The sequence below is a fragment of the Carassius carassius genome, chromosome 29 (assembly GCF_963082965.1).
Source record: "Carassius carassius chromosome 29, fCarCar2.1, whole genome shotgun sequence".
NCBI lineage: Eukaryota > Metazoa > Chordata > Actinopteri > Cypriniformes > Cyprinidae > Carassius > Carassius carassius.
Window position 1 is genome coordinate 17,568,459 of NC_081783.1, and position 25,501 is coordinate 17,593,959.

General features: G+C 37.3%; 1 protein-coding gene across 1 annotated transcript in view; it reads left to right on the forward strand.

Moving 5' to 3' along the window:
• The window catches only part of LOC132109778 (polycomb group RING finger protein 3), a 33,632-nt gene that overhangs the window by 3,906 nt on the left and 4,225 nt on the right, over window positions 1–25,501 (forward strand). Inside the window, exons 2-6 of the mRNA XM_059516117.1 lie at window positions 3,245–3,362; window positions 4,472–4,568; window positions 10,759–10,814; window positions 10,997–11,107; window positions 21,073–21,161. Coding sequence (XP_059372100.1) covers window positions 3,245–3,362; window positions 4,472–4,568; window positions 10,759–10,814; window positions 10,997–11,107; window positions 21,073–21,161 — 471 coding nt within the window. The remainder of the gene's footprint in view (window positions 1–3,244; window positions 3,363–4,471; window positions 4,569–10,758; window positions 10,815–10,996; window positions 11,108–21,072; window positions 21,162–25,501) is intronic.

Consider the following 25,501-nt stretch of genomic DNA (forward strand, 5'->3'; position numbering starts at 1 on the left):
CTACTTTTCTCTGGGCAATGAGCGATGCCCATTCGCGAATGATTCATTCTTTTGAGTCAATTCTGTTCAAAGGCTTGATCAAACCAATTGGCAAACGAGTGAATTGGTTCATGAATCAGTTTGAATGAGTCGTTCAGTTCCCTGCCGCACGCGCTGAGCGTCTGAAGTGGTTCACTCGGAGTTGTAACGTTTAAGAACAGAAAGAGCGTTGAAAACGTGGCTGGAACTGCAATGAATTGAAATCTGCAAAGGTTATTATTTGCTAGCGATGGAGATCCTTATTAGATGAACACCGCGTGTGCTGTCTACTGTTTAACAGGTAATAACTTGGGCTACATTCGATTACAGTACACAATACCACTGTGACATTAGTTTGTTGTACGTGTGTGGCTTATAACAGAGGGGAGTCAAGTTGAATGCAGCTTCCAAAAGACAAAAAATAGCCGATTAAGATTTTATTAATTTTAATACAATCACACCTGTGCAAGTACGTTCAGTGAGTCATATTATCAGCTGCTAAATTCAGATCTGTGATTGCTTGCTGGCGCTTAGCCAGAGATAGATGTGTTTTTACAGCACTGCGCATTATAACAAATCACACATGATTCTTTTGAGCTTATTAAAGCATTGGCCAATCAGAGGCGTTCAGATGAGTCATCGCTAAAATGCCGGTGCTTCCTTCACTCGCTCACTGACTGAATACCTCTTTCTGGCGAATTCTCTCGCAGAAACAACCAAGTGCAGATGTGTGTACGAATCTATAATTAAGATATTGATTTCACAGTGTTAACAGTTTCTGTGATTTTAATGGGAGTTTCTGAGAGTGATTGAAATCTAGACTGTCAGTGAAAATTATCTTTAATAATGTAAATGTTATTTGCTCTCTTTCTGAACAATGAAAGATTAGTAGCAATATTTATATCACATTAACTTTCAATGTTAAATTCACATTTAATATAAAGTCAGTCGTATTAAAAATATGTTATGGCATGACACCTATATCTGTTACTTAAGTAAACAGACAGGGTTTTATAATAAATTACATAAATTGGAGTAAAGGCTGATGAAATATATACATTTATACACGCACACATACATTACATACATTTTATCTATATATCTAAATAAAAATAGGCTCAGTACAGTATATATGACCCAAAGTAACTAGTAACTAACTACTTGAGTAGATTTTTTATCCGATACTCTTTTACTCTTACTCAAGTAACTATTCAAGACTAGTACTTTTACTTTTACTTGAGTAAATATTTCTAGAAGTACTTTTACTTTTACTTGAGTACAGTTTTTGGGTACTCTACCCACCTCTGCGTGTCGTCCTTCTCCTGTGTTCAATTGTACAGTCGTGAATTAAATTTTCCTTTAGCCTGAGGTTTATTCATTACACTTTTTGGTGTGAAAGGGCTTTTATATTTGCTATAAATAAAACTTCTTATACTAAAAAAAAGTCAAGCCCTGATAATATTGCAAAAATAACGCAAAAGCAGCGTAATGCATTACTTTTCATAAAAAGTTACTAAGTAACGTAATTAGTTACTTTTTTAGGGAGTAACGCAATATTGTAATGGATTACTTTTAAAAGTAACTTTCCCCAACACTGGACATCTGATATCCATGATCCTTATGTAATGTTTTCTTAATACTTGGATTTAACGAATAATGCATTTAGACTCATGGGTAAATGAATGGCTTTGAAGCTCCAACTTTTATTGAAGCCCACTAACGCGAGAAAGTAATATTCACTGCAGCCCGTGGCAGTTCTCTGTCCTCATTTGACACTGCACTACACAGATTATATTATTGCAACTTGGCTGGTGGCTGAATTCATGACTGAGGTTTGAAAATCTTTTATGAGGAAGTGCCATAACATAAAACACCTGTGGTTATGCCTTACTGAACCCATTTAGCCTCATTAGCTATGTTCCCATCCAAAGATTCAAATTTAACTTATGCACAAAATTAGAATATCGCATATAACATTTGTGAATAAAGCACAATTTCTATCCAACGACCCACTTCATGATAAATTGGCACTAAATATCACTAACAGAAGTAGGAGAAGCCACTCAATACAATAATTTTCATATATGATGAATTTCTTGCGCCTCAGAGCGAGCAGACACAATAATGCTGTCGTTGCTTTCGGAGGTGGATGTCTGCTGTAATTATACAGAAATACTTTGATGACAGACTTCGCCCAGGCACAGAACAACCAAAACAACATTTCAGATGCTGTGCAACGAGACCGGTCCGCTGGTTAGTCAAGTTATTCAAGTCCCATTGTGCAAAGTCACATGACTTTTTTTGATGTGCATATATTTTGCGGTATTCCGAAATGTAAACATAGCTTGCAGTGCTTCCCTTTTATCTTCTACACACTTTCCTGCAAATACTTCAGTTCCAGTCAGCACCAACGTGCAGAGACCATTCACAGTTTTTGTAAGTTCATAAGTTATCCGTGCACTGTATTCCAAAGAAAAAGTCTTCATCATTTTTATAATGCTAGTTAAACATAATCATAATTTTAAATAAAAACATTGATATTATATTTCATCAAAATGTTTTTTTTTTGAATAATATTATTTAAAAAATCCTTTAAACATGGAATAACATACACTGAGAAACAATGGGAAAATAGGGCCTGCTGATTGTATAGCATCTAGGTATTTCAGCTTTAATAAGAATATCAAAATTTATTCATATATTAAAACAGGAGTTTCATGCAGTCTGTGACCATTCACCACATTACATTTTAATGGCGATATTGTGCACTAACAAATCTTTCTTAAAAGCTGAATTCCAAATATTGAAGCAACATAGATCTAATTATTTTCTGTCCAGTGGGCTGCTGGATTCTAAACTGACCTGTTTAATCTGTATTGAATATGAGCAGCACGTGTCCTGACATGGATTGTACTTCAGTGTATAACATGTCTGGTCAATATAGTCGTCTGGCTGCTTCACATGGGACGTCCCTAAACAAACAACATTGAAATTGGAACTAGGATTTAGTCAAACGAAAAACATGAAAATGAACTAACACTTGTTTTTGACCTTTGATTTTAATGTAATGGATGAAGGCAACCTACAAGTTGGGTTTATAAGGTTGACTCTAGTGATCTTTGAGATCGTCCTCCTGACCCCTGTTCCTTCAGCCTGAGGATTGGATTGTGGTTTTGTGTGTTGTGAAATACTTTACCTCTTTTCCCTCCCTTTCTTTCTCATCCAGAACCCCGAGATGTTAACCAGGAAGATTAAACTGTGGGACATCAACGCCCACATCACCTGTCGTCTGTGTGAGGGGTACCTGATCGACGCCACCACGGTCACTGAGTGCTTACACACCTGTGAGTCACTACTATACCGATATCTAGTATTTACTTCAGTTCTGAATGACATTTAGAATCGATATTGTCTACAGATATTATTGTGTGCAGAAGTAAATCGTTCATTTACTTAAAACTCTTTGGCCCGGTTTCACAGACAGGGTTAAGACTAAGCCAGGATTAAGCCATAGTTCAATAAAGACATTTAAGTAATTTTTTAAATATGCCTCAGAAAAAAAAACATTACTAGTGTGCATCTCGAGACAAAACAAAGGTACTGAAGTATTTTAAGATAAGTCAGTGCGAGTTTCATTCAGCTGAAACAGCTAGGTTTAAGCCTTATCGGAGAAACGGGGGTATCCTTAAATGGTGAATTTTAAAGAATATCCCAGCCACTCTTCTCATTATAAAGAACATGAAGTGACATAAAATGACAAAAAAAACCTTAAAAGTATCATAAAAGTGCTCCAAACGACTATATTCCAATGATAACTTTGTGACAAACAGACCCACATTTCTGTGTAATGATGCCTTGATGTAACCTGGCTCTCAGTGCTATTAACAAATAGTTCTTTGGAGTCAAATCTTTTCCAGAGAATGCTTTGGTTCACAAAACCCAGTCTCAAGTTGTTAAATAAGACCGTTTCACATTCTACTCACTGGCTCGAAGATGATGTTGCAGGATTAACAACAGTACAATTAATAGGAAGATCATCAGTGAACTTGGATTTAGGACAGTTTTTGTGAACCAGACCGACTGATTTATGACTTAAAATCTGCTTTTGTAAAAGTCATGTTGTTTAATCAGCAAAAAGACAAGTAAAAAGAATCAGATTAAGGATAGCATGTCAAGCTAGTTTTTGAATTAAACACTAGAGGGAGTCATTGTGCCACAGATCAAGAGCCTTTAAAATTATGCTTTAGTAGTTTGAGTCTTAAAACTAGAAGGGCTATTAGTTTTATTTTTTTGTCTCTGGGTTTGTCAATGAGTCTTTTAATCAAATTCACATCAATGTGACATCCTTGACTTTTGGAAATCAATAGAATTATCTTTGTGACATGTTATGTTTTATACACAGAATGAATCAACTTACTAAAAGTGCATAAATTGTGTGTGTGTGTATATATAGTCTGCAGGAGCTGTTTGGTGAAATACCTAGAAGAGAACAACACGTGTCCCACATGTCGGATTGTCATTCACCAGAGCCATCCACTGCAGTACATCGGGTAAGAGTTTACCGCAGTAGACAAACACGTCTAAATCAATGTAAACCATAGAGCAGCCCAGTAGGGGTCCATCAAGGCACACCGGTGAATGGCATAGTCTTTGACTGCTGGCTTCAGTGCATGTTAGTTGCGTGTGGTGCAGCCACATGGGTATTTGAAGGCGACGTGGCTCCCTCCAGCTGTCTTTGTCGGAGGGTGAATTATTGATGTCCAGGGTGGAGCGTTCCTCTCCAGCACACACATCCCAGAGAAAACATCTGCTGATGTGACCTGAAAGTTTTACGCACTTCTGGAACCGAATCACATCGCATGATGTCATTTTAAGGGCAGCAACTGTGCTAAACCATCGCTGCAGGTTTACTACAAACTCACACCGTAGAACTGCCACATGGAAAGTCATGATTACAACTGCAGGGTGTTTATTTATCACGACAGTGCAGAATTTTGCACAATTTTTTTCTGATGTGAAAGTAATTGACCTCTGGAGGTGCTTTGCATAAGCAATTGAAGCATGCAATGTCATTTTAAAGAGTGCACATCATAGAAAATGCACTTAGTGGACACATTCACAACACCTTTTTAATCTTTAAAAAAAAAACTTTAAAAATGCAGTAAAAAAATCTCTGAATAGTGTCACATGAGAAGAAGTTTGCCAGTCTTATGGGGTAAATTGCATAGTCTATTTACATAGTCATAAGTCTTGAAGACTTTGTAGCAAAAACAGAGAGATGGTGGAAAGCATAATTTTTTTGTACTTTCTGAAAGCCGCTTGTTGAGGAGAGTTATTACTTGATTGGGCCGTTACTGGGTGATAATTTTAGCTGTGGCAGACATCTTGTCATCCATGATGTTCATGCCTTTCTTTTTTCAGTTTAAAACAAATTAAGGTTTTTGAGGAAAACTTTCCAGGATTTTTCTCCATATAGTGGACTTCAATGGAACCCAATGGGTTGAAGGTCCCAATTGCAGTTTCAATGAAACTATAAAGGGCTCTACACAATGCCAGCCGAGGAATAAGTGTCTTATCTAGCTAAATGAAATTCAAATTAATAAACAAAACAATTTTAATTGATATACTGTTTAACCCCAAATGCTGGTCTTGCACTAGCTCTGCTATGCGTGTGCAACTTCATGTATTATGTAATCTCCTTGGAAAGGTCACATGTGGTTAGTTCTTGGTCTGTGTACTTTGGTTCAAAAAAGTAGGGTAGGGTGGAAAAACTCCTTCTCAGTTTTTTCTCCAATTTCACAATCATCTGACATACCGTAGTTGTTTTATCTTTCTTGTAAAGGTTGTTTAACTTTCTTTGCATGTTCGCTTTGTAAACTCTGTACAGTCAGTACAGACTACGTTAATGCATGAAGTCAAGCTAGTGCAAGATGAGCAATTGTGGATAGCATTTTTTAATTTTTTTTTTTAGTAAAATGATCGATCGTTTCATTAGATAAGACCCTTATTCCTCAGATGGGATCGTTTAGAGCCCTTTGCAGCTGCACTGAAACTGCAATTTGGACCTTTAACCCATCCACTATATGGAGAAAAATCCTGGAATGTTTTCTTCAAAAACCTTAATTTCTTTTCAGCTGTAGAAGGAAAAACATGAACATCTTGGGTGACATGGAAGTGAGTAAATAATGATATATATATATATATATATATATATATATATATAATGATATATAAATATATATTTATTTATTTATTTATTTATTCTGGAAGTGAACTAATCCTTTAAGACTTATGTGACTCGTAGCCCATGTCTGTTTTGCCCATGTAAGCTTTGAGGTCATCTGTATGCATGTGTACTCTTAAGAGTTGACTGAACAAGGCCGTTTCAACAGGAAAAGGCCTTCACCTTTTATGCTGTGAGCAGAAACTGCTGCTGAGAGACACGGGCAGATGTGCTCAGTGTGTAGGTGTGTGTAAACTGTCGGGGTGTGGCGTCCATCTGCCCCCTGAGCATCGGTGCCTCTGTGTCTGATGGATCCGCTGGTGCGCTGGGCCGGATGCCAGCTCTTTCATAATTGTCATTTAGCAGCGTGGAAGCTTGCAGTTGCTCGCTGATGAGAAACAATTTCCAAACACATTAAATATTCACCACGGTCCCAGTGCTTCCTTCTGAATGGGGCGGAAAAGAGTCGCCCCAGCCTTGCTGGTAGATGAAAGCTGTGTGGGATACTAGAGGAAGAGACAATATAAGAGTTCGGGGTCAGTTACATTACGTCGTATGCCATCAAACCAGCTCGCCTCCTTCACTGCATGATTAATCTGACCTTAGTTTAACACCCTGGTGTTTACGAGCCACACTGTTTGATCGTGAATGAAAACTACATTTGTCTGTATTAACAGTGGCAGCTCATTGATCCTCAGCTCTTTCTCGCACTTGCGCAATCATACACCCACACACACAGAAAACAGAGCTTTTGTTGATCGGCGAGCTAAATGCCAGTCACCCCCTCACCACCAGGCCTTCCTGCCCCCTCTGTGGAAGCTTGGTGGAGGCTAGTTGGACCTCTACCTTCCCCGCCAGGCTGCTGGGATTTGGGAACAGGTGGCAGCGCTGGTTGTGCACCAGGGACACAGGTGCTCTGCTGCCTCACAATCCTGATCTCTCTCTGTCTCTCTTTCTCTCTCATCGTGCCCTCAGGGAGCAGATCAGCTAATAGCGAGCTGGACTCTGACACAGAATGTGGCCTGTATTCTCAAAGTGGCACGAGGGCATTTCTAAGATCAGCTTCCAACTGGTTGGAGTAATTATGTACTATTAAGAGGAACCGACCTGCCACAAGGGTTCATACACTAAACTAGACCCAAAAATCTTGAGGGAAATTAAAAAAAATATATTTTTTGTTGCAGTGTGACATTATTTTCATCACATCATTAATTAATTTTACTTTTATCAAAGAATCCTGAAACAAAAAATATTAGTTTGAGCAGCACAACTGTTTTCAACACTGATAATTAGACATTTTCTTGAGCACCGAATCAGCATATTAGAATGATGTCTGAAGGATCACGTGACCCTGAAGACTGGAGTAATAACGGCTGAGATTTAGGATATGACAAAACGGGAATAAATGTTCTTAATTTTCATGAAAATAATGTCACACTGCAGAAAAATCTCTTTAAAGGGATAGTTCACCCAATAATTAAAATTCTCACCCTCGTATCGTTCCAAACCCATAAAACCTTCATTCGTATTTTGAACACAAAGAAAGATACTTTTGATGAAACCCTCCGTAGACAACAAACCAACTACAATGTTCAAGGCCCAGAAACATAGTAAGGACTTCGGTAAAATAGTCCTTGTGACATCAGTGGTTCAATCATAATAATGAAGCTACGAGAATACTTTTTGTGTGCAAAGAAAGAAAAAATTACTTTATTCAACGATTTCTTCCATGTCGGTCTTTGATGCACACAATCACAAGAGTGCCATGATTCCAGGAGTCATGATTCGTTTGAATGTGCAGTGGAGAATGACCCAGAAGAAAAAAGTTATTTTTGTTCTTTATGCGCACAAAAAGTATTATTGTAGCTTCATAAAATTATTATTGAACCAACGATGTCGCATGGACTATTTTACCGATATCCTTACTATGTTTCTGCGACTTGAACGTGTCAGTTGTGTTGCTGTCTATGCAGGGTCAGAAAGCTCTCAGATTTCAACAAAAATATCCTGATTTGTGTTCTGACGAAAAACAAAGGTTTACGGCATGCAAAGTCAACTGGCGGCCCGCGGGCCAAATCCGGCCCGCCAGAGATTTCCATCCGGCCCCCAGAATAATACTGAATTCAGGAATAGCCTTGTAAGAGGAAAAAGTTTAGGGCTGGTCCGAATACCATTTTTTGAGCTTCGAAGCTTCGGTAGTAATTAACATATTTTTCTCTCTAATAAAGGCAGGAATCTGTGTCTGTATGTCCGTTTGCATTTTTTTTATTTTGAGAACCGTTCATCCAATCGGCTTCACAAGGGAGTGAGTGCAGTGTCGCATTTGGTGCAATATAGATGGACACGCAAGACGCGACACATTCAGAAATAATTAACTTTTAGTAAACTACAATCAGAACAGCGCGAGCGGGAAGCGGCGCACCTCACGCGGGCAGGGCTTATGCTCCAAGAACGGACACTGCACTAGTGATATAAAACGCACACAAACAGGTCTATTAAATTAAGCAATACTTTTAAGGTAGTCTTATATTTTTCTGACTAACAAATTGGCACAGTAAGGGTAGATTTAAATAAAGAAAAAGGAAATTTAAATAAAGAAAAAAAGAAATTTAAATAAAGAAAAAATGAAATTTAAATAAAGAAAAACGAAATTTAAATAGAAAAAACGAAATTTAAATGAAAGAAAAAACGAAATTTAAATTAAAGAAAAAACTAAATTTAAATAAAGAAAAACGAAATTTAAATAAAGAAAAAACGAAATTTAAATAAAAGAAAAAACAAAATTTAAATTAAAGAAAAAACGAAATTTAAATGAAAGAAAAAACAAAATTTAAATAAAAGAAAAAACGAAATTTAAATGAAAGAAAAAACTAAATTTAAATTAAAGAAAAAACGAAATTTAAATGAAAGAAAAAACGAAATTTAAATTAGAAAAAACGAAATTTAAATTAAAGAAAAAACGAAATTTAAATTAAAGAAAAAACGAAATTTAAATAAGAATTTTTCTAAAAAATCTATTTTGTTTCTATTATTCTATTTTCCACAATGTCAAAGCAACAAAACACAAGCTCAGACATGCACTTCGGTCCATACAAACTCCGCTGTTCTGCGCTCTAGCCAGAGAACACTCCCGTTGATGGAACACGCGTCGGTTCTATTTCTAGCATGCACGCATTTTCCGCGTGGCTCGAGCGCGCCTGAGACGCGTGTCTCAGTGTGCAAACTCCAACCTGTTAAATGGGAGCCGAAATAAAAAACGGACACGCCACGCAGCTGAGACGCTCACACAGCCAGTGTGTCGCCGGCCTTATTTAAGGGAGAATTAGAACCGTTTCGCGGGGGATCCCAAATGTGCAAAAAAATAAATTAAAATAATAATAATATTCGAATGTCAAATTTTCAAATCGTATACCAACCCACCAAACGAATATTCGGGTCCGTTCCATATTTATTTATTTTTAAATCTAACGAGAAAAAAAGCAAATGAGGCACACAGGTACAGCATTTCTAACTGTAGGCACTATGAATACGTACTTATCAGTCAATTCTTCATTAAAACTACGGTTCTCTGAATCAACTTTTCGCTTAAGGCTCTTTGAGAGTGCCATTTTTTCATTTAAATATATTCAGAAGGCCTTTCTTCTAGTGTTCTCCACAAACTACGACCTGCATGTTACAGTGATGGACAGCATGACAGCCTCACAAATATGTAGCCTAAATTATCGCTATCGCCCCCTGGTGGCTCGCTGCAGTAGAGGTAATATGTAAAAAAATAACATAAATTTGGAATTAGAATAAGTATATCAAATAATAACATATTAGGATACAATTCGAATTGTATTTTATATTACGTGTATCTGGCCCTTACAGTGTCTGCAGGGAAAAATTCTGGCCCTTTGACAAATATAGTTGATGACCCCTGGTTTACGGGTTTGGAATGATACAAGGGTGAGAAATTAATGACAGAATTTTAACTTTTGGGTGAACTATCACTTAAAGGTTTTATGTAAATGTTCTTGACATGTTTCATGAGGTTTTAATTAATGAAATGCCTGCAAAGTTTCAAATTATTTCAGAGTTAATTTACAGTGTCCCAGAAAGTAGAAGATATACAACAAGAGCTGTGAATCTCAAAGCGGGTGCTTTTTTTGGCTGTTTGCTGCTTGGAACCGGCACTCGTGGGTTTTGTGGCATGGTAACATGTTCTCGGAGGCGGGCAGACGTACCAGAGGTGCCACAGAGATGAACATATCAACACACGCTTAATAGGTTTTACCTCCAAGCCCTGGGAACTGCCAGTCACAGGAGAATTAGAGACAGGAGGAAGAACTACACTATATGCTAATTAACAATCATAGTTATGAGGGAACGTGTCTGCTGAATGCAAATGCAAATTGCAATTTTCTTGGTGTACATTTTTGTGTATTTCTTTCTTGTCCTTCAGCTGTGTTTCTTGGTGTAATAATTCATATTGTTTGAATAGATTATATTCATTTCTGTTTCTCCCTTTCCCTCAGCCATGACCGAACAATGCAAGATATTGTCTATAAGTTGGTGCCAGGACTGCAAGAAGGTTTGTCTTTTTTTGGGGGGGGGGGTTTTAGAAATGCGATCCATGTGAACTGGCAACAAAAATTCCCTCATTTTATGATTGCATTTTTTTTGTATGTAAAGCATATTTTATGAAGCAGCTAATGATGTGTAAGATTTTAATAGTAATGCTTTAAATTTTCCTCTTTGCTTTCTTGTGTGCAGCGGAGATGACAAAACAGAGAGAATTTTATCAGAAGTTAGGCATGGAGGTGCCTGGAGACATCAAAGGAGAGCTGTGTAATGTGAAAACTCACCTGGACTCACAGCGCAATGGTACGTCCCAGCTCTCTTTAACTGCTGTAGGTGGTACAGTCCATCTACGATCACAGAGGAAGTGGGACAGTATGCCTTTAAAGGTCTTTAAAGGTCCCATGACATGGATTATTTCCTTTTTTTAAAATGCTTTTTTAATTTTTCCTTAGGTGTACTTATATTGTTAGTATGATTTTTACATTTAAAATTTAGAAATAAAAAGCATTTTTATATCCTGATATTAGCCCTCTGGCCCTCTGTTTGAAGGGGCGTGTCTGCTGTGAGACTCCGAGTAAACGACAACTGTTGTGATTGGCTGACATCTTTGCATTTGAAATAGAGATCGACCGATATGGGTTTTTCTATAGCCGATGCCGATGTTTAGAGGTCAGGGTCAGCCGATGGCCGATATGTGCTGCCGATTTTTAGGGCCGATATCTTGAAGTTTTCCCCTTCATTTGCATGCAAAAATGTCACACTAATAATAAGTGGATGCACAACATTTCTAAACTTAACATCATTTATTGAGCACTGACTTGAACCATCTCTCGAATCTTAATTTTGTGCACTGCACAGTATTAAAATAAAAAATGTATCCAAAGTTAACCAAACAAAATCACTAAACTGACCAAGTATTAAATATATAAAACAGGTAATATATATATATAAGTCAATCATTTACATAAAAGTTTTAGAGCATTTATCAAGTAGAATTTTTCAAGTTTGTTGGAACATAAATGTAAACTTAAATATACATTTAAATAAATACAATTTTAAAAATAAAAATCTGAAAAATATAAAAAAATAAATATATAAAAAATAAATAACAGTAGTGCTGCAAACACACTAGCAACCAGCAACATTTGTGTTTGGTATAATGACACAGAACATCTAAAGTGCATTCTAATTTCAAACTTACATCGCAGTCTGTTCATTATTAAAATAAAGTACAGTCAACCAAACATTTAAAAGGTTACACTGGTCAGTTTAAATAGACCGTAGTATACCGGTCCACTCTGCTGTTATGCCAAGGAGGTTTTTGCTCATGTGTAGAGGATGATCTTTATCGTCTAGTTTACATTAAATAAATAAAAAATATTATAGTTTAACATTCAGATACATTGCGAATATGGAAACATGTGGATATGTGCAGAACGAGACGTGAGCAATAACCTCCAAATACATCTAGTCAATCCTGCGCTCGCTCGTCCTCGTATGGATCGGATCATTTTTCGGATCAGCAAAAAAAAAAAAAAAAAAGGCCAAGACAAATAAACATACGTTTTGTCTTTTTTTTATTAACATTAAATTATTAAATAAAAATATATGAAATCAACTTAAAGTGCACATAATATCTTCTTTTTAACATAATAGCCCGACTTCTCATCTCCCAGTGTGCTGTGATGAAGTGAGCAGTTATCATCACAGAGCTCTCCGTCCCCCAGGACGTCCACCCTTCAGTCGTGAGCGCAACAGATGATGCTCGGGATAGTTCATCCACAACTGTTTTCTTCTCCTGTTCATAAAGATCTGGCACAATATTTTCACTCTAACCTCTTTCCTCATTATATCTGACAGGGAATACAAAATGCGCGGGGCGTTCAAGCTCTTCCGTTCCTCCGCTCGCCATGACCACTGGGTGTGGACTAAACATGCGCAACTTTTTTTTTTTCATAAATCAATCCGCGGGTCACGTGTGTGCCGAACCGAAGATATTGATCCGAACGGATCACGGATCAATGATGATCCGTTGCACCACTACTATAGTGTGTCATTTGAAAACATTGCAGATGCGTTTTAAAATACAACAACGAGCACTACGAAACCATTTAAAGAGGCGCATTCAGCGGTCTTCCTTGACGAGAAACAGTCAACAAAGTAAAATGATCTCCAACGTATGGCGTGCTCTCTTCATTTTATCAAATGATCATAATCACATCTATTCATTTTACAGTCCTGCTACTAGCATTTTATTCAGACTAAAACCCCTTTAATTCGGGTGAGAAAGCTTTGTTTCCAAGTGGCTTTTGCACATAATATTAATACCGCTGCAGACGCATTTTGCAGCATTAAAGTAATTAATTGATCATTAATTTAAACGACGATCAATCATGGAAATTATCGAATATTGACATCCCTAAATACAAATGAGTTGGATGGAAAACTGGTTATTGTCTGCATCAAACCATGCTTCCGAACAAATGTGATTCACCGTTCTGGGCAGCTCCAGGACAGCTGTCTCTCCGAGCACACTGCTGTCTGTGAGCAGGGCGGAGTAACGTCAGAGACAGTTTACTTTGGTAACGTCACGCTGCAGTGTTTGTTAGAGCTGCCAACTTCTCCACCCCATTTACAGAGTGAAATTCTCTGACTACCTTTATCTCCTAGGACTGCTGTTGAATCTTCCAAAAGTTTTGGTTTGGGGTGCTTCACATGCTGCTGCAGCAGCACTTTCCACCGCACCAATAACACGGGGCTGCCCGCCGACGTGCCTGACTTTAAATCGGCGCTACTAAACAAGGATTTTGGCCGATGCCGATATATTAAAAAATGACAAATATCGGCCCGATATATTGGCCGACCGATATATCGGCCGACCTCTAATTTGAAATGCGTATTACATGTGGAACCCCTCTCAAATATATATATATATATATATATATATATATATTAAATAATAATACATTTTATTTGTAATGCGCTTTTCTTAGACCCAAAGCGCTACAGTAATAAAGTAATAAATAAAGTAAAACAAAACATCAAAAGCAATACAACAATTCATTATAGAAAGACAGTCTTGAATAAATGTGACTTAATCAACTTTTTAAAATCATCCAACGTTGGTGCATTTCTGACGTGCAGAGGAAGTACATTCCATAGCTTAGGGGCTTTATATGAAAAGGCTCTTTCCCCCATGGTCTTTAGCTTGCATGATGGCTGGTTAAGTGAAAGAGAGTTAGTAGAGCGAAGAGAGCGTGATGGAATATAAGGGCTGATGAGTTCACAAAGATACTCAGGTGCAGTCCCATGAAGTGCCTTGTATGTTAAATTAAGAATTTTAAAATCAATTCTCGCATTTACGGGAAGCCAGTGTAATTGTGAAAGAACCGGTGTAATGTGTTCACGAGGAGTACAAGTGAGCACACGAGCGGCAGAATTTTGTATATACTGAAGCTTGCTCAACGATTTAGCTGGAAGGCCAGAGAACAAGGCATTACAATAATCTAACCTAGTTGTTATGAAGGCATGTATAAGCCTTTCTGTGTCTGCAAAAGAGAGAAAAGGTCTAAGTCGAGCTACTTAGACCGAGGACTAGTGGTGATGTAAATCTGCGTATCATCCGCATAGCAGTGATACCCAAGACCATGTTTCCTAATGATCTGCCCAAGTGGAAGCATATAAATATTAAATAATATTGGACCCAGTACTGAACCCTGAGGAACTCCCTGTCGAACAGGCACGGTATCTGATTTATAGTTACCCAAGCCAACAAACTGGGCACGTTTAGTCAAATAAGACCGAAACCAATTGAGGACAGCTCCAGAAAGACCCAACCAATTTTCCAGCCTGTCAAGCAGAAGAGAGTGACATATAGTGTCAAAAGCAGCACTGAGGTCTAACAAGACCAAAATACTGTATGCACCTGAATCCGCTGTGATAAGAAGATCATTTATGACCCTAATTAAAGCGGTTTCAGTACTATGCCCTCTTCTGAACCCAGATTGAAAAGGTTCAAAGAGACTGTTAAGAGCTAGGTGATTATTTAACTGAACAGCCACAACACGCTCAAGAACTTTAGCCAAGAATGGGAGGTTAGAAATCGGCCTGTAATTGGATAAATCAGATACATCACAACCATTCTTCTTAGGGACTGGTGTAATGGCAGCTATTTTTAGTTCTGGAGGAACAATTCCAGAGGTCAATGACAAGTTCACAATTGAAGTCATAAAAGGGCAGATTGATGCAAGGCAGTTCATGATGACCGAGCAGGGAACCGGATCTAAAATACTGGTTGTAGAGTTCATGGACTTCACTGTACTTATAATAAAATCATCTCCGACCATTTCAAAGTTTGAAAAGGTAGTAGTTGGGAAGTTTGAAGGCTGGATATTAACTAGCTCAAGAGGAGTGATGGTATTTAAAGTGCTATATATATCCTCAACCTTACCAGTGAAATAATGAAGAAACTTATTGCACTGTTCAACAGAGGAATGAACAACGGCCTTAGTCGGTTTGAGAAGATTGTCAACAGTCTTAAACAGCGATTTAGTATTTGTTGCAGCGTTACCAATAATGCTTGAATAGTAGCTCTTACGTGCAGTATTCAAAGCAGAATGGTAAGCAGACTGTTGTTCAGTGTAAAGAAGCCTGTGCACCGTCAGGCCAGATTTTTTGTACTGCCGTTCTAATTGTCTTCCGGCAGCTTTCATTAAACGTAAATCCGGGTCAAACCATGGACAGGGTTTCCTAAAAGTAACAAGCCGTTCTCGCACAGGTGCGAACTCATCCAAAAGTGAGGAAAGCATGGAATTATAGTGCTCCACGGAGTTAGTAGTGGGAAGCCCAGAGACAAAAGTCGAAAAAAGAGTGAAGTCCATGTGCTTGATGTTACGGAATTTGATAGTGCGCTCAGAAATAGATCGTGAAGACATAACATTTATGTCAAAAGTAATAAGTCTATGATCACTTATACTCATGTCGATACTATCCAGAGATTGGATACCAACACCAGCAGAACATACCACATCCAATATATGGCCCAGCCTATGGGTCGGAAAAGTAACATGCTGTTTAAAGTCAAAACCATCCAAAATGTCCAAAAAGGTAGCAGTTTTGACACAGTTTGGATTATCAATATGGAAATTGACATCGCCAGTCAAGACCATAGACGGACAGAGTGGACTAAGAAGTGTCAGCAACTCAGTAAACTCAGAAAAAAATAAAGGATTAGGTTTTGGTGGACGATAAATTAGCAGCACAAGAACAGGTGAAGCACCATTGACTTTAAAAACCAGACATTCAAATGATGAAACAGTAGGAGCATCAATAACATCAATTGATATATTAGATACAAATATTGCAGCCAAGCCACCACCCTTACCCGAAGCTCGAGGCACGTCAATATATTTATATCCAGATGGGGCACACATGTTCAAATTAAGATAGTCATTGTCTTTATGCCAAGTTTCACTGAGACAGAGAATATCAATTTTCCTGTCAAGGATAGTGTCAGTGATAAGTGCCGTTTTATTGTTTATTGACCTCGTGTTGAAGTGAGCGAGTCGCATAGTGCTACAGCACACATTCACCGCGGGTTTTTGAGAGAGAACCTCTGGATAGCGTAGGTTACTATGGCCGATTCCACGGGAACCCGAAGTACGACGCAGCGAGCGCCTGCGGTTAGACCAAAGTGCAGTGACTCCAGCACCGGCAGTAGAGCGACTCTGACGAGACCCTCTATGATTATAACTAGGCCGGCGGAGGAGCTGCATGGAACGCAAAGTTTGTATGACGCTTATATCTGGACTGTGATGGTGTCCCAGGGACAAAAGATCAGAGAGAGAGTACCTCAGCATGGTGAAGTCCAGAAGTACGGTCCACTGCTTTACGCTGGTTCCTGATAAAATCAGATCGCAAATAATCCAGGTGATCATATGAAGTCGCATGATAACATCCAAGAGTTGTTACACAGCCATTGCACACGGAGAACTTGACGCAACTCCAGTGACTCGTTTGATCTCACACAGAGACAGCAGCAACAGGCAGAGACAGTGCAGGTGAATCACGGCAACCAGATGTGAGCAGCAGCAGATAGACCAGGGGGAAACACTTTAAAACGCTGGCTCAGTAAAGGTAAATATATGGAAATCCAGCAGCAGGTTAAGACTCAGAAGAGTTTAAAATTATTCAGAAGAGTTTAAAATTAATTAAAATAATAAACAACTAAAAATACGGCAGGAGAAGTGGCAGCCAAACGTGCGCCAACGTCCTCTCCGAAACCGGAAGCTCAATAACAGCTGTAATATTACTATTACAGCTGTCAAGATTAACGAATCGTGGAAGTGTTGATTATATAATTATTTTTTCGATCTTTTCCCATCACATGAAAGGCTGCAGTGATGAGCATTGAGTAGACAGAGTCTGTTTATCGCGTGAATGCAGTGATCTCGTCATTATTACAACACGTTTTCTCTCACAAAATGCTTTCACCACAACTAACAGCAAACACATGAATACACCACATGAATACAGTAAGATCTTTGTTGTGCAGCATAACAGCGTCATTCATTGTAATGGCAGTTTAGGCAAGAGTGCAGATATACTCGCGATGTGTGAGAGCTCTGAAAAAAAAGGGGAGCATTCTTTGATCGCTCTCTGTAGTTAAATCACAATTTAAATAACAGATTTCTTTCATGCTACTAAGAGAAACAACGTGAAGTTGATCATTTAGTCACTGGCTTGATTCACTGATGCATAAACAGTATTAAACGATTTAGAAAGAAAGTTTGTGTGAACTTGAATAATTAGCTACACATCAGAAATCACTGATCACAGATCAGGCATTAATGAACAGGGTTACTCACTGTTTGTGCCGGTGCTGTCGAATCCATATCATAAAAGTCTGTTTGTAACGCCTGTGCTGACATTGCGACTGAATTATATGTAAATATTTGGGTGGGCAAAGCAGAGAAAGAGGAGGTAACATTTCTCCTTATAACGTCACAAGGAGGAGATTCAACATCAGCCCGTTTGAGCATCCGTTTTCTCAAAGGCAGAGAAAGATAGTAAAATCTCGATTTACACCGATTACAATTTCTAGAAACTTGGGGACCATATACAGGCTAGGGGAACTCATATTAATGTTAAAAAACCTCAGAAAGTGAAAATATCATGTGATAGGACCTTTTAAATCTTTCAAAAAAATGTCTGTTTCACATTTCACCACTCCTCCCCCAAAACACAAAAGAAATTATAATTTTTTAAAAAGTAAATCATATTGAAGGACCGTTTACATTTTAGCAGCGTCACTGGTTTTTTTTTTTTTTTAGTGGTAGTTAAGCATATTTTCCCCAGATTCTTCATTACTGTAATGTGTACAGATTTACTTTTGGATGCTTTTTGTATTCTCAATGGTTTTTCTCATTACTGAAATGGATATCTACTAAGTAATGAATATTGAATGATGCACTACAATTCAAAAGTTTGGGGGTAAGTAATTTGTTTTTAAAGAATATATATATATATATATTTTTTTTTAAATAAACTAATACTTTTATTTATACATTAAAGGATGTATTAAATTGATCAGAAGTGACATTGAAAACATTTAGAATGTTAAAAAAGATTTTTATTTCAAATAAATGCTGTTCTTTCTTTCATCAACGATGATTATGCTTTCCACAAAAACATTAAGAAGCAGAACTATTTATTAACATTGATAATAAAAACGAAAAGTTTCTTGAGCAGCAAATCAGCATATTATAATGGTTTCTGAAAGATCATGTGGCACTGAAGACTGCAGTAATGATACTGAAATTTCCACTTTGCATCACAGGAATAAATTATATTTTAAAATCGATTAAAACAGTAAACAGTTATTTTAAATTGTACTATATCAAATAAATGGGAAGCATAAGAGACTTGAAAATTGTTGTACAAACATGCTTTAATTTTCACATTACAGCTTGACTTTTGTTGGCACAAAACATCATTTCTTTTGTTGCCTAGATTTGTTCTTTTATTATATTAGTCTAAAGGAGCTGAAGAATGAAGAAAGAATGTTTGAAAGCCTCTAGACTATAAACAAGCACATTATTTTGGTGTATTCGGTGGTAAACAGGCCCTTACCGTTTGTTTGAGGAAACAGTTATCTAAACCCAGGCAGTATCTTGCTCTTTTCATCTTTCAATACCATGTTCAGTGATAAAGTCTGTGCAAATACTGGCCCTCAGGCAGGTTGAGTCAGCAGTCGGAATGGCTGGATGGATTCATGCGTTGTAGTAAATAAGGCTCAGACATAAGTGGTCTCTTGTTCCACATTATATCAGCAAGTTTAACAGACCTTGTTTTTTCTGAATAATACTTCATTTGAAGTCTTCCTGGTTCATCTGAACCATCAAACTGAACCAAGAGGAGAAGAACGTGGTGAAATGATGACGTAACTGTCTTCATTACCAGCCCACAAATAAGCATAAAGCATGATAGCCTTTATTTATGAGTGTTATGAGCATTGAAAATGCTTTTCTGAAAATGTGCTTTTATAAGGGTGGTTTTAGAGAGGGCTGCTCTGAATCTGCCATGATAGGGTGACTGATGGTGCTTCTCAAATCCCATCACAGTGGATATTAACCAGACGGTTGCCGAGCTTGAAAAAGAAGTCACCCTTCCAGAAAGCATAGTAAAATTGCTACCTGAGCTTGTGCACCTCATCCACAGACAGCTTTATAGAGGGACCTCATCTATTAGACACCGTAACTACACTTATTTTGCTGGAAGTCCTGCTTTTTCTCTCCTTTACAGCCTGCTTGCTGCAGATTAGCCCAGACTCCGTGAACTTTTTTGGAAAGGATATTCTCAGAGTCCTGGGAAGAAGCCATCGCTGTAGCAGTCAAGGCTTAAGAACAACTGAATCCAGACTGCATTTCGTCCAGATGCACAAACCTCTTTCCCTTTCCCATTAATGTGGTTGCTATCTGGTGATGCAATGACAATGTCATAGTGATGTTTGACAGCCCCTCATACGAAATCATGAGGGTGTGTGGACAGTCGTTCATTTGAAATGAAATAAAATAAGTCAACCACACTTGACTGGTCTGGTCGCATGTATCAAATTCCCTCCTCTGTTGTCCAGTTTTGGTGATCATTTCATGTACATTTTGTTTTAAGGATTAATGACGGAAATTCTGAGTTAAATGCAGCTTAAACTATATTGAAAGCATCTGTAGCCTGTTGTCAACAGCCACAGGAAAAAAAAAGTCAGTAAGATTTTATTTTTAAATTATATAAAAAAAAAACTCATGCTCAGCTAGGCTGCAATTTTCTTGGGTTAAAAAAAAACAAAAACGGTAATATTGTGAAATATTCTTGTAAGTTAAAATCACTCTTTTTTTTTAGTATATTTAATTATTTAATTTATTCCTGTGATGCAAAGCTGAATTTTCAGCATCATTACTCAGGACTGTGTCACATGATCCTTCAGAAATCATTCTAATATGCTAATTTGGTGCTCAAGAAACATTTTTGTTATAATCAATGTGCTGCTTAATACCTTTTTTCAGGATTCTTTGATGAATGAAAACAGCATTTGCTTGAAATAATATAAATCATTTGTAACATTATAAACATCTTTCCTGTCACTTTTGATTAATGCATTTTGCTGAATAAAAGTATTGATTTTATATAAAAAAAAACATTAAAGAAATCTTATTGACCCCAAACTTTTGAATGGTAGTGTAGATTACATTGGATCCCTCTCATGAATATTAATAAAGGAGAGTATTTTTAGGCTTTAATAAAACTGTAATGAGATGCAGTCCTATTTTCTGACCTGATCAGTGGGCAGCTGTGTGCCTGTCTGAGGTGTGAAGCATTCTTTGGGCAGGTTGAAACACAAATGAGTCTGTTTCCACTGATGAGGTGCAGACTTGTTTTGGGGGAGTAGGTTGGGATAATTGCTTTTTTTGTGTTTGATGAATGTTTCTTCACTGTGTATTGAAGAAACTCTTCCCAGAGTCACAAACTTGTACTCAATATAATTCCAGCTCTGAGAAGCAATGAATTACAAATTCTTGGAATCCTAATACAAATCATGATTAAACATTGATTGTTTTATAAAGCAAAGATGATGTTTGGAAAGATAATGCATGTGCTACAGTATTTTGAAAGCAGAATTGTGGAGAGATGGATGTGCACAAAAAGGTGGTTCTTATGGTTGTTTAGGGACTCTATTAATTATTATTATAATTTTTTACATTTTACACCACCAGGTGATCTGAAATCAGAAGATCCAGCCAGTAAGGAAGCAGGAGATGAGAAAGCAGAGGAGGACAATGACTACCATCGCAGTGATGAGCAGGTAGGTTTCCCCGTACCCATCTGACCTCACTAATGTCCCAGAAGGGAGCCTCACATTCTGTTAGCGTGTCCTAGTTAGTAAGAACGTGTAAGAGCTATGTTTAGAATATCATGCTACTGTACTAGTCTATTTCTGCAGTGTACAGTACTTTGGAATACATGGATGACATATATTTCCATGTCTACAAAGAGCAGACCCAGCATAGATGAAAATTCCCATAATGCAGGGTTCTCAACATGACCGGTTTCCATTTTTAGAGGGATGAATGAACCAATTAAATCAACTTTGAGATGTTTTTTTGAGAATTTTCTTTTACACAAAAAGGAAGTTGCTTATGTTCACCAAGGTTGACAAAATGCTGTGAAACGTAATATTGTGAAATATAATTACAAGTTAAAGATGTCTTATTTAATGATATATTTTAAAATACAATTCATTCTTTTAAATATTACCATTTTGAATTTATTTTATATACATTTTTTAGAACAATTTTGAATGAATTCAATTTCAACATGCATATAATAAGGTCAAGTGTAGCATAATACTGTTTACCTTTGTCATTGCATAATGCATTTACCATGTGTATATATAAAAACCTGCAGTAGTATTCCATTTAAAATGTCAATATGTCAAATGCTCTGCCCCTTCCTGTCTGTAATATCCAGTCTGTGTTCAGATATTAATGCAGAGCCATTTCAGTGTTTTAGAGGGTTGGTAGATTCATTAAAGACTCTTATATAGTGGAGTTTGTGTTCCTTCTCTCCTCCGAGCTTCTTAATAATATAATAACAGAAGGTTGTGCGGCTGCTGTCTACTCACTGCTTCTGCATTAGGAATACAAATTATCTTCCTTATATGGATTCTGATACCAAGTGGAGTGTAGGGTGTTCTGTATGTTATGCTGCATATACTATCTTGGATACATTTGCGTGGTTGGCAATATTAAAACATATACCATTGACATTTCCAGCAAAAGCAACTCATTCAATAACTCATGCTGTGATATAAGTTTTCCTAGTGGAGTGTGTGCATGTGTGAGCGAGATTTATAGAGCAGAAAGCACAAAGAAGAACAAGGCATTGAGACAGTATGGTGTAAATGGCTTAAGTATGAGTGTGTGTTCTTTGTTGGAGGAAGAGATCGATGAAGATTTCAGAGTTACTGATGTCCTGTGGTCATGGGTTTTCTTGTTAAAGTGTGAGGACAGATTGTCTGTTCATACGGCCTGCTATAGTAAAGCTGAGACAGGCACTTTGGCCTCATATATAATGTAGAAAGTCAATGAAAATTTCAGCAGTGCTCGTTCAGCTATGCTCTGATGGCTGTGGAACACTTCTGTGTCTGTTGGTCAGACCCATCTGACGTGACCTTGGGAGGAGAAATTGGGCCAAAAAGAACCAGCCTGGGCCAAATGTGCGTAATGCAAATGAATTAAATGGATTTATTACTGATATTTGTTTAGTACAATTTGTGCAGAGTATTTTACTCCACTGCTTTTAAACAAACTTGCTGGGTAAAATTCACTCTTCGACTGAGTAAAATTGTCCATTAATTTTTCTTTTCCTCCATTTAATGAATTCTAAGCATATTTATCTTGCTTCATTCACTATTTTGAATTGAAGTACATTATATGATTGCCTTTTAATAATGGGAATTCTGCAAACTCTTTTGGGTCTTTTGAGCAATATGTTTTTAACACTGATGAAATGGTGGTTCAGAGGTTATATTGGTCTCCTAACAATCGTCTACACATGATGGATGTTGTTAATTCTGTCCAAAAGAGTCAATTTAGTGAGTCTCTGTGTTGTTTACTTCAGAAACACTGTGACCAATTCAGACCAAACGATTCACAATCACAGTAAATATTTATTTAGAAATGATTCCTTTTTCTATGTTTAATTATTTTTTTAGCATATTTATCTTACGTTACATTTATCATATTACCTTAAATAATGATAAATCGACTCTGTTTCTGCAAATTGGGTCTAAACTGGGTCAAGCAGTTTCTTTTAAGTAAAATCTAAATCAAAAATGTGATATTCAGTGATTACTTTCGGTCCTCACATAATCGTCACCACATGTTGCATGTTGTTAATCGAAATTACTGTGAGTTTGACGTATCTGAAAGAGTTCAGTGAGTTTCTGAAGGACCACTAGGACCAAATCAGTCCAATTCAGACCACAGGAATCACTGAAAAGATATGAATCATTAGAATAATTTGTTTAAACTGAAGATCACCAGTTGCCTGTAAAATAGATTACAAAGAACAAATTTAATTCTAAGGGTTAGAGAGAGTGAAGAGAATGGACATTTAAAAAATACAATTGACTGAATTATGTACATGAAATTGTTCTGAGGGAAAAAAATACTGCAAGTGTAGAATACGGCCTTTTTAAAATGACTTCTGAATCTGTGCTTCTAATAGCATGGTGAGTTCGTGATAGATACCAACCTGTGGTGATTCCCTACACAAATCAGAATATCGACCCTTGTAGAATTAGATTTTAAATCACAATAATCTACAGCTCATGGCATCTTGAGGAAGGAAGGATATTCGGCGATGGCTGCTGCAAATAAAAGGCCTCTTATGTGGTTGTTCTGGGGTCTGGAGTTTTAATTGGTTGACTGAGTTCACCATTAGTCATTTGTGTGACTGTTTGCAGTGAGCATAGCAGCCACGGCCGTGCAGTAATGACCCAGTAATTACACACACACACACACACACACACACACATGCGCGTGTGCGCAGCTAATGGCGAAATTCCTTCCTTGTGTTTAATAGTACACCCATGTTTGTATTACATCTCACCACCTGCCTATAACCGAGCAAATCTCAGATTTACAGCACACTGTTCTTGTAAAGAATGTGGTTGTACGTGGCCCTCAGAAACCCTCAGTTTTCTCCCGGCACCGTTTGCCCTTGAAATGGGCTGGCATTTAGCCGCCAGGCGCAGCTGCCCCTCCCCATCTTTCTCCATTACTGTCTGTTCTTGGTGAGGCCTGGTCCAAAATTGGCCGCTGTGCCACTCTGCACTACTCAGTCACTTATCGGCAGAAGGACAGAGGGACAGGGAGCGAGAGAGGCATGAAATCCTTAATGCGTCTTGACTCTCTGAAGCCCTCACTCTGCCACTGCACCTGCCGGGCAGCCCGAGGCGACTCAACCCTCAGCTCACACTAACATCTGCTGCTTTGTTGTGGAAATTGTGTTGGTGGCATCGGTATTTGTATGTGTGGCCATGCATTTTTTTAATAAGAATATTGTTGCTTAACTTTTATTCTTGACTTGATGACCTGTTTGGGTTTATGCTTAGGTTTGTTGATGACATTATTTAATTTAGTAGATTCTTTTAACAGGAGCGATACATCCTAAGGAAGAAGTAGCATAAATGTGCTTTCTTGATAGCCAGGACCTACATTTAACACTTGTAAATCACAAAAATCATATTTATTTATTTATTTGACTTGTTACTTTTTTAGAAACTCTATTGCAAACATATTTAACAGTCTAAATCAAATTATAGTAATGATACTTCAAGTGACACATAGTAGCATTGAAAGACGTTTCTTATGCTCAACAAGGCTGCATTTATTTGATCAAAAATACATTCATATAGCGAATTTTCAGCATTATTACTCCAGTCTTCAGTGTCACATGATACTTCAGAAATCAATCTTATTTGCTGCTTAGGAAATATTTCTTATCCTTTGCTGTTTTATATTTTAAAATATAATGTTAAAAAGAACAGCATTTATTTGAAATATTTTTTTTTGTTACATTAAAAAAAATGTATTTTACGGTTTCGTTGCTGAATAAAAGTATCCATATCTTAAAAAAAAAAAAAAAATTCTAACCCCAAACTTTTGAATGGTACTGTGTGATTTAAATTAAAGATGGAAAAAAATGTCTGTTCAAAAAATCTGTTGTCGTCCCCTGTGGCTGGTTGCATAAAATGTTTAGAATAATCTTAAAAGTTAGTCATCAAATTTCTTTAAGATGAGTCAATTCTTTTTTCATTCGGCTACATTAAAACTAAGTTTAGTCTAAGTGGAATCCAAAGTATAAGACTAATTACCCCTTGGCTTAATTAATTGGTCAAACTAGTTTCATAAGACACTGTCTTAACATACAGGCCAAGTTTATGCAACTGGCCCAAATTTTCTGTCAGCGTCGTTTATCTGTGCTGCCATATTCATCAAGAATGCTTAATGAATTCTCTTTCTGTTGAATTCCATGTGTCGAATATTCCTCGCAATAACCCACCAAGCTAAAACATGGTCTTCATGTTATTGTGACAGGTGCCGTCAGAGACTGAGAATGACTCATCTTGCATATGAT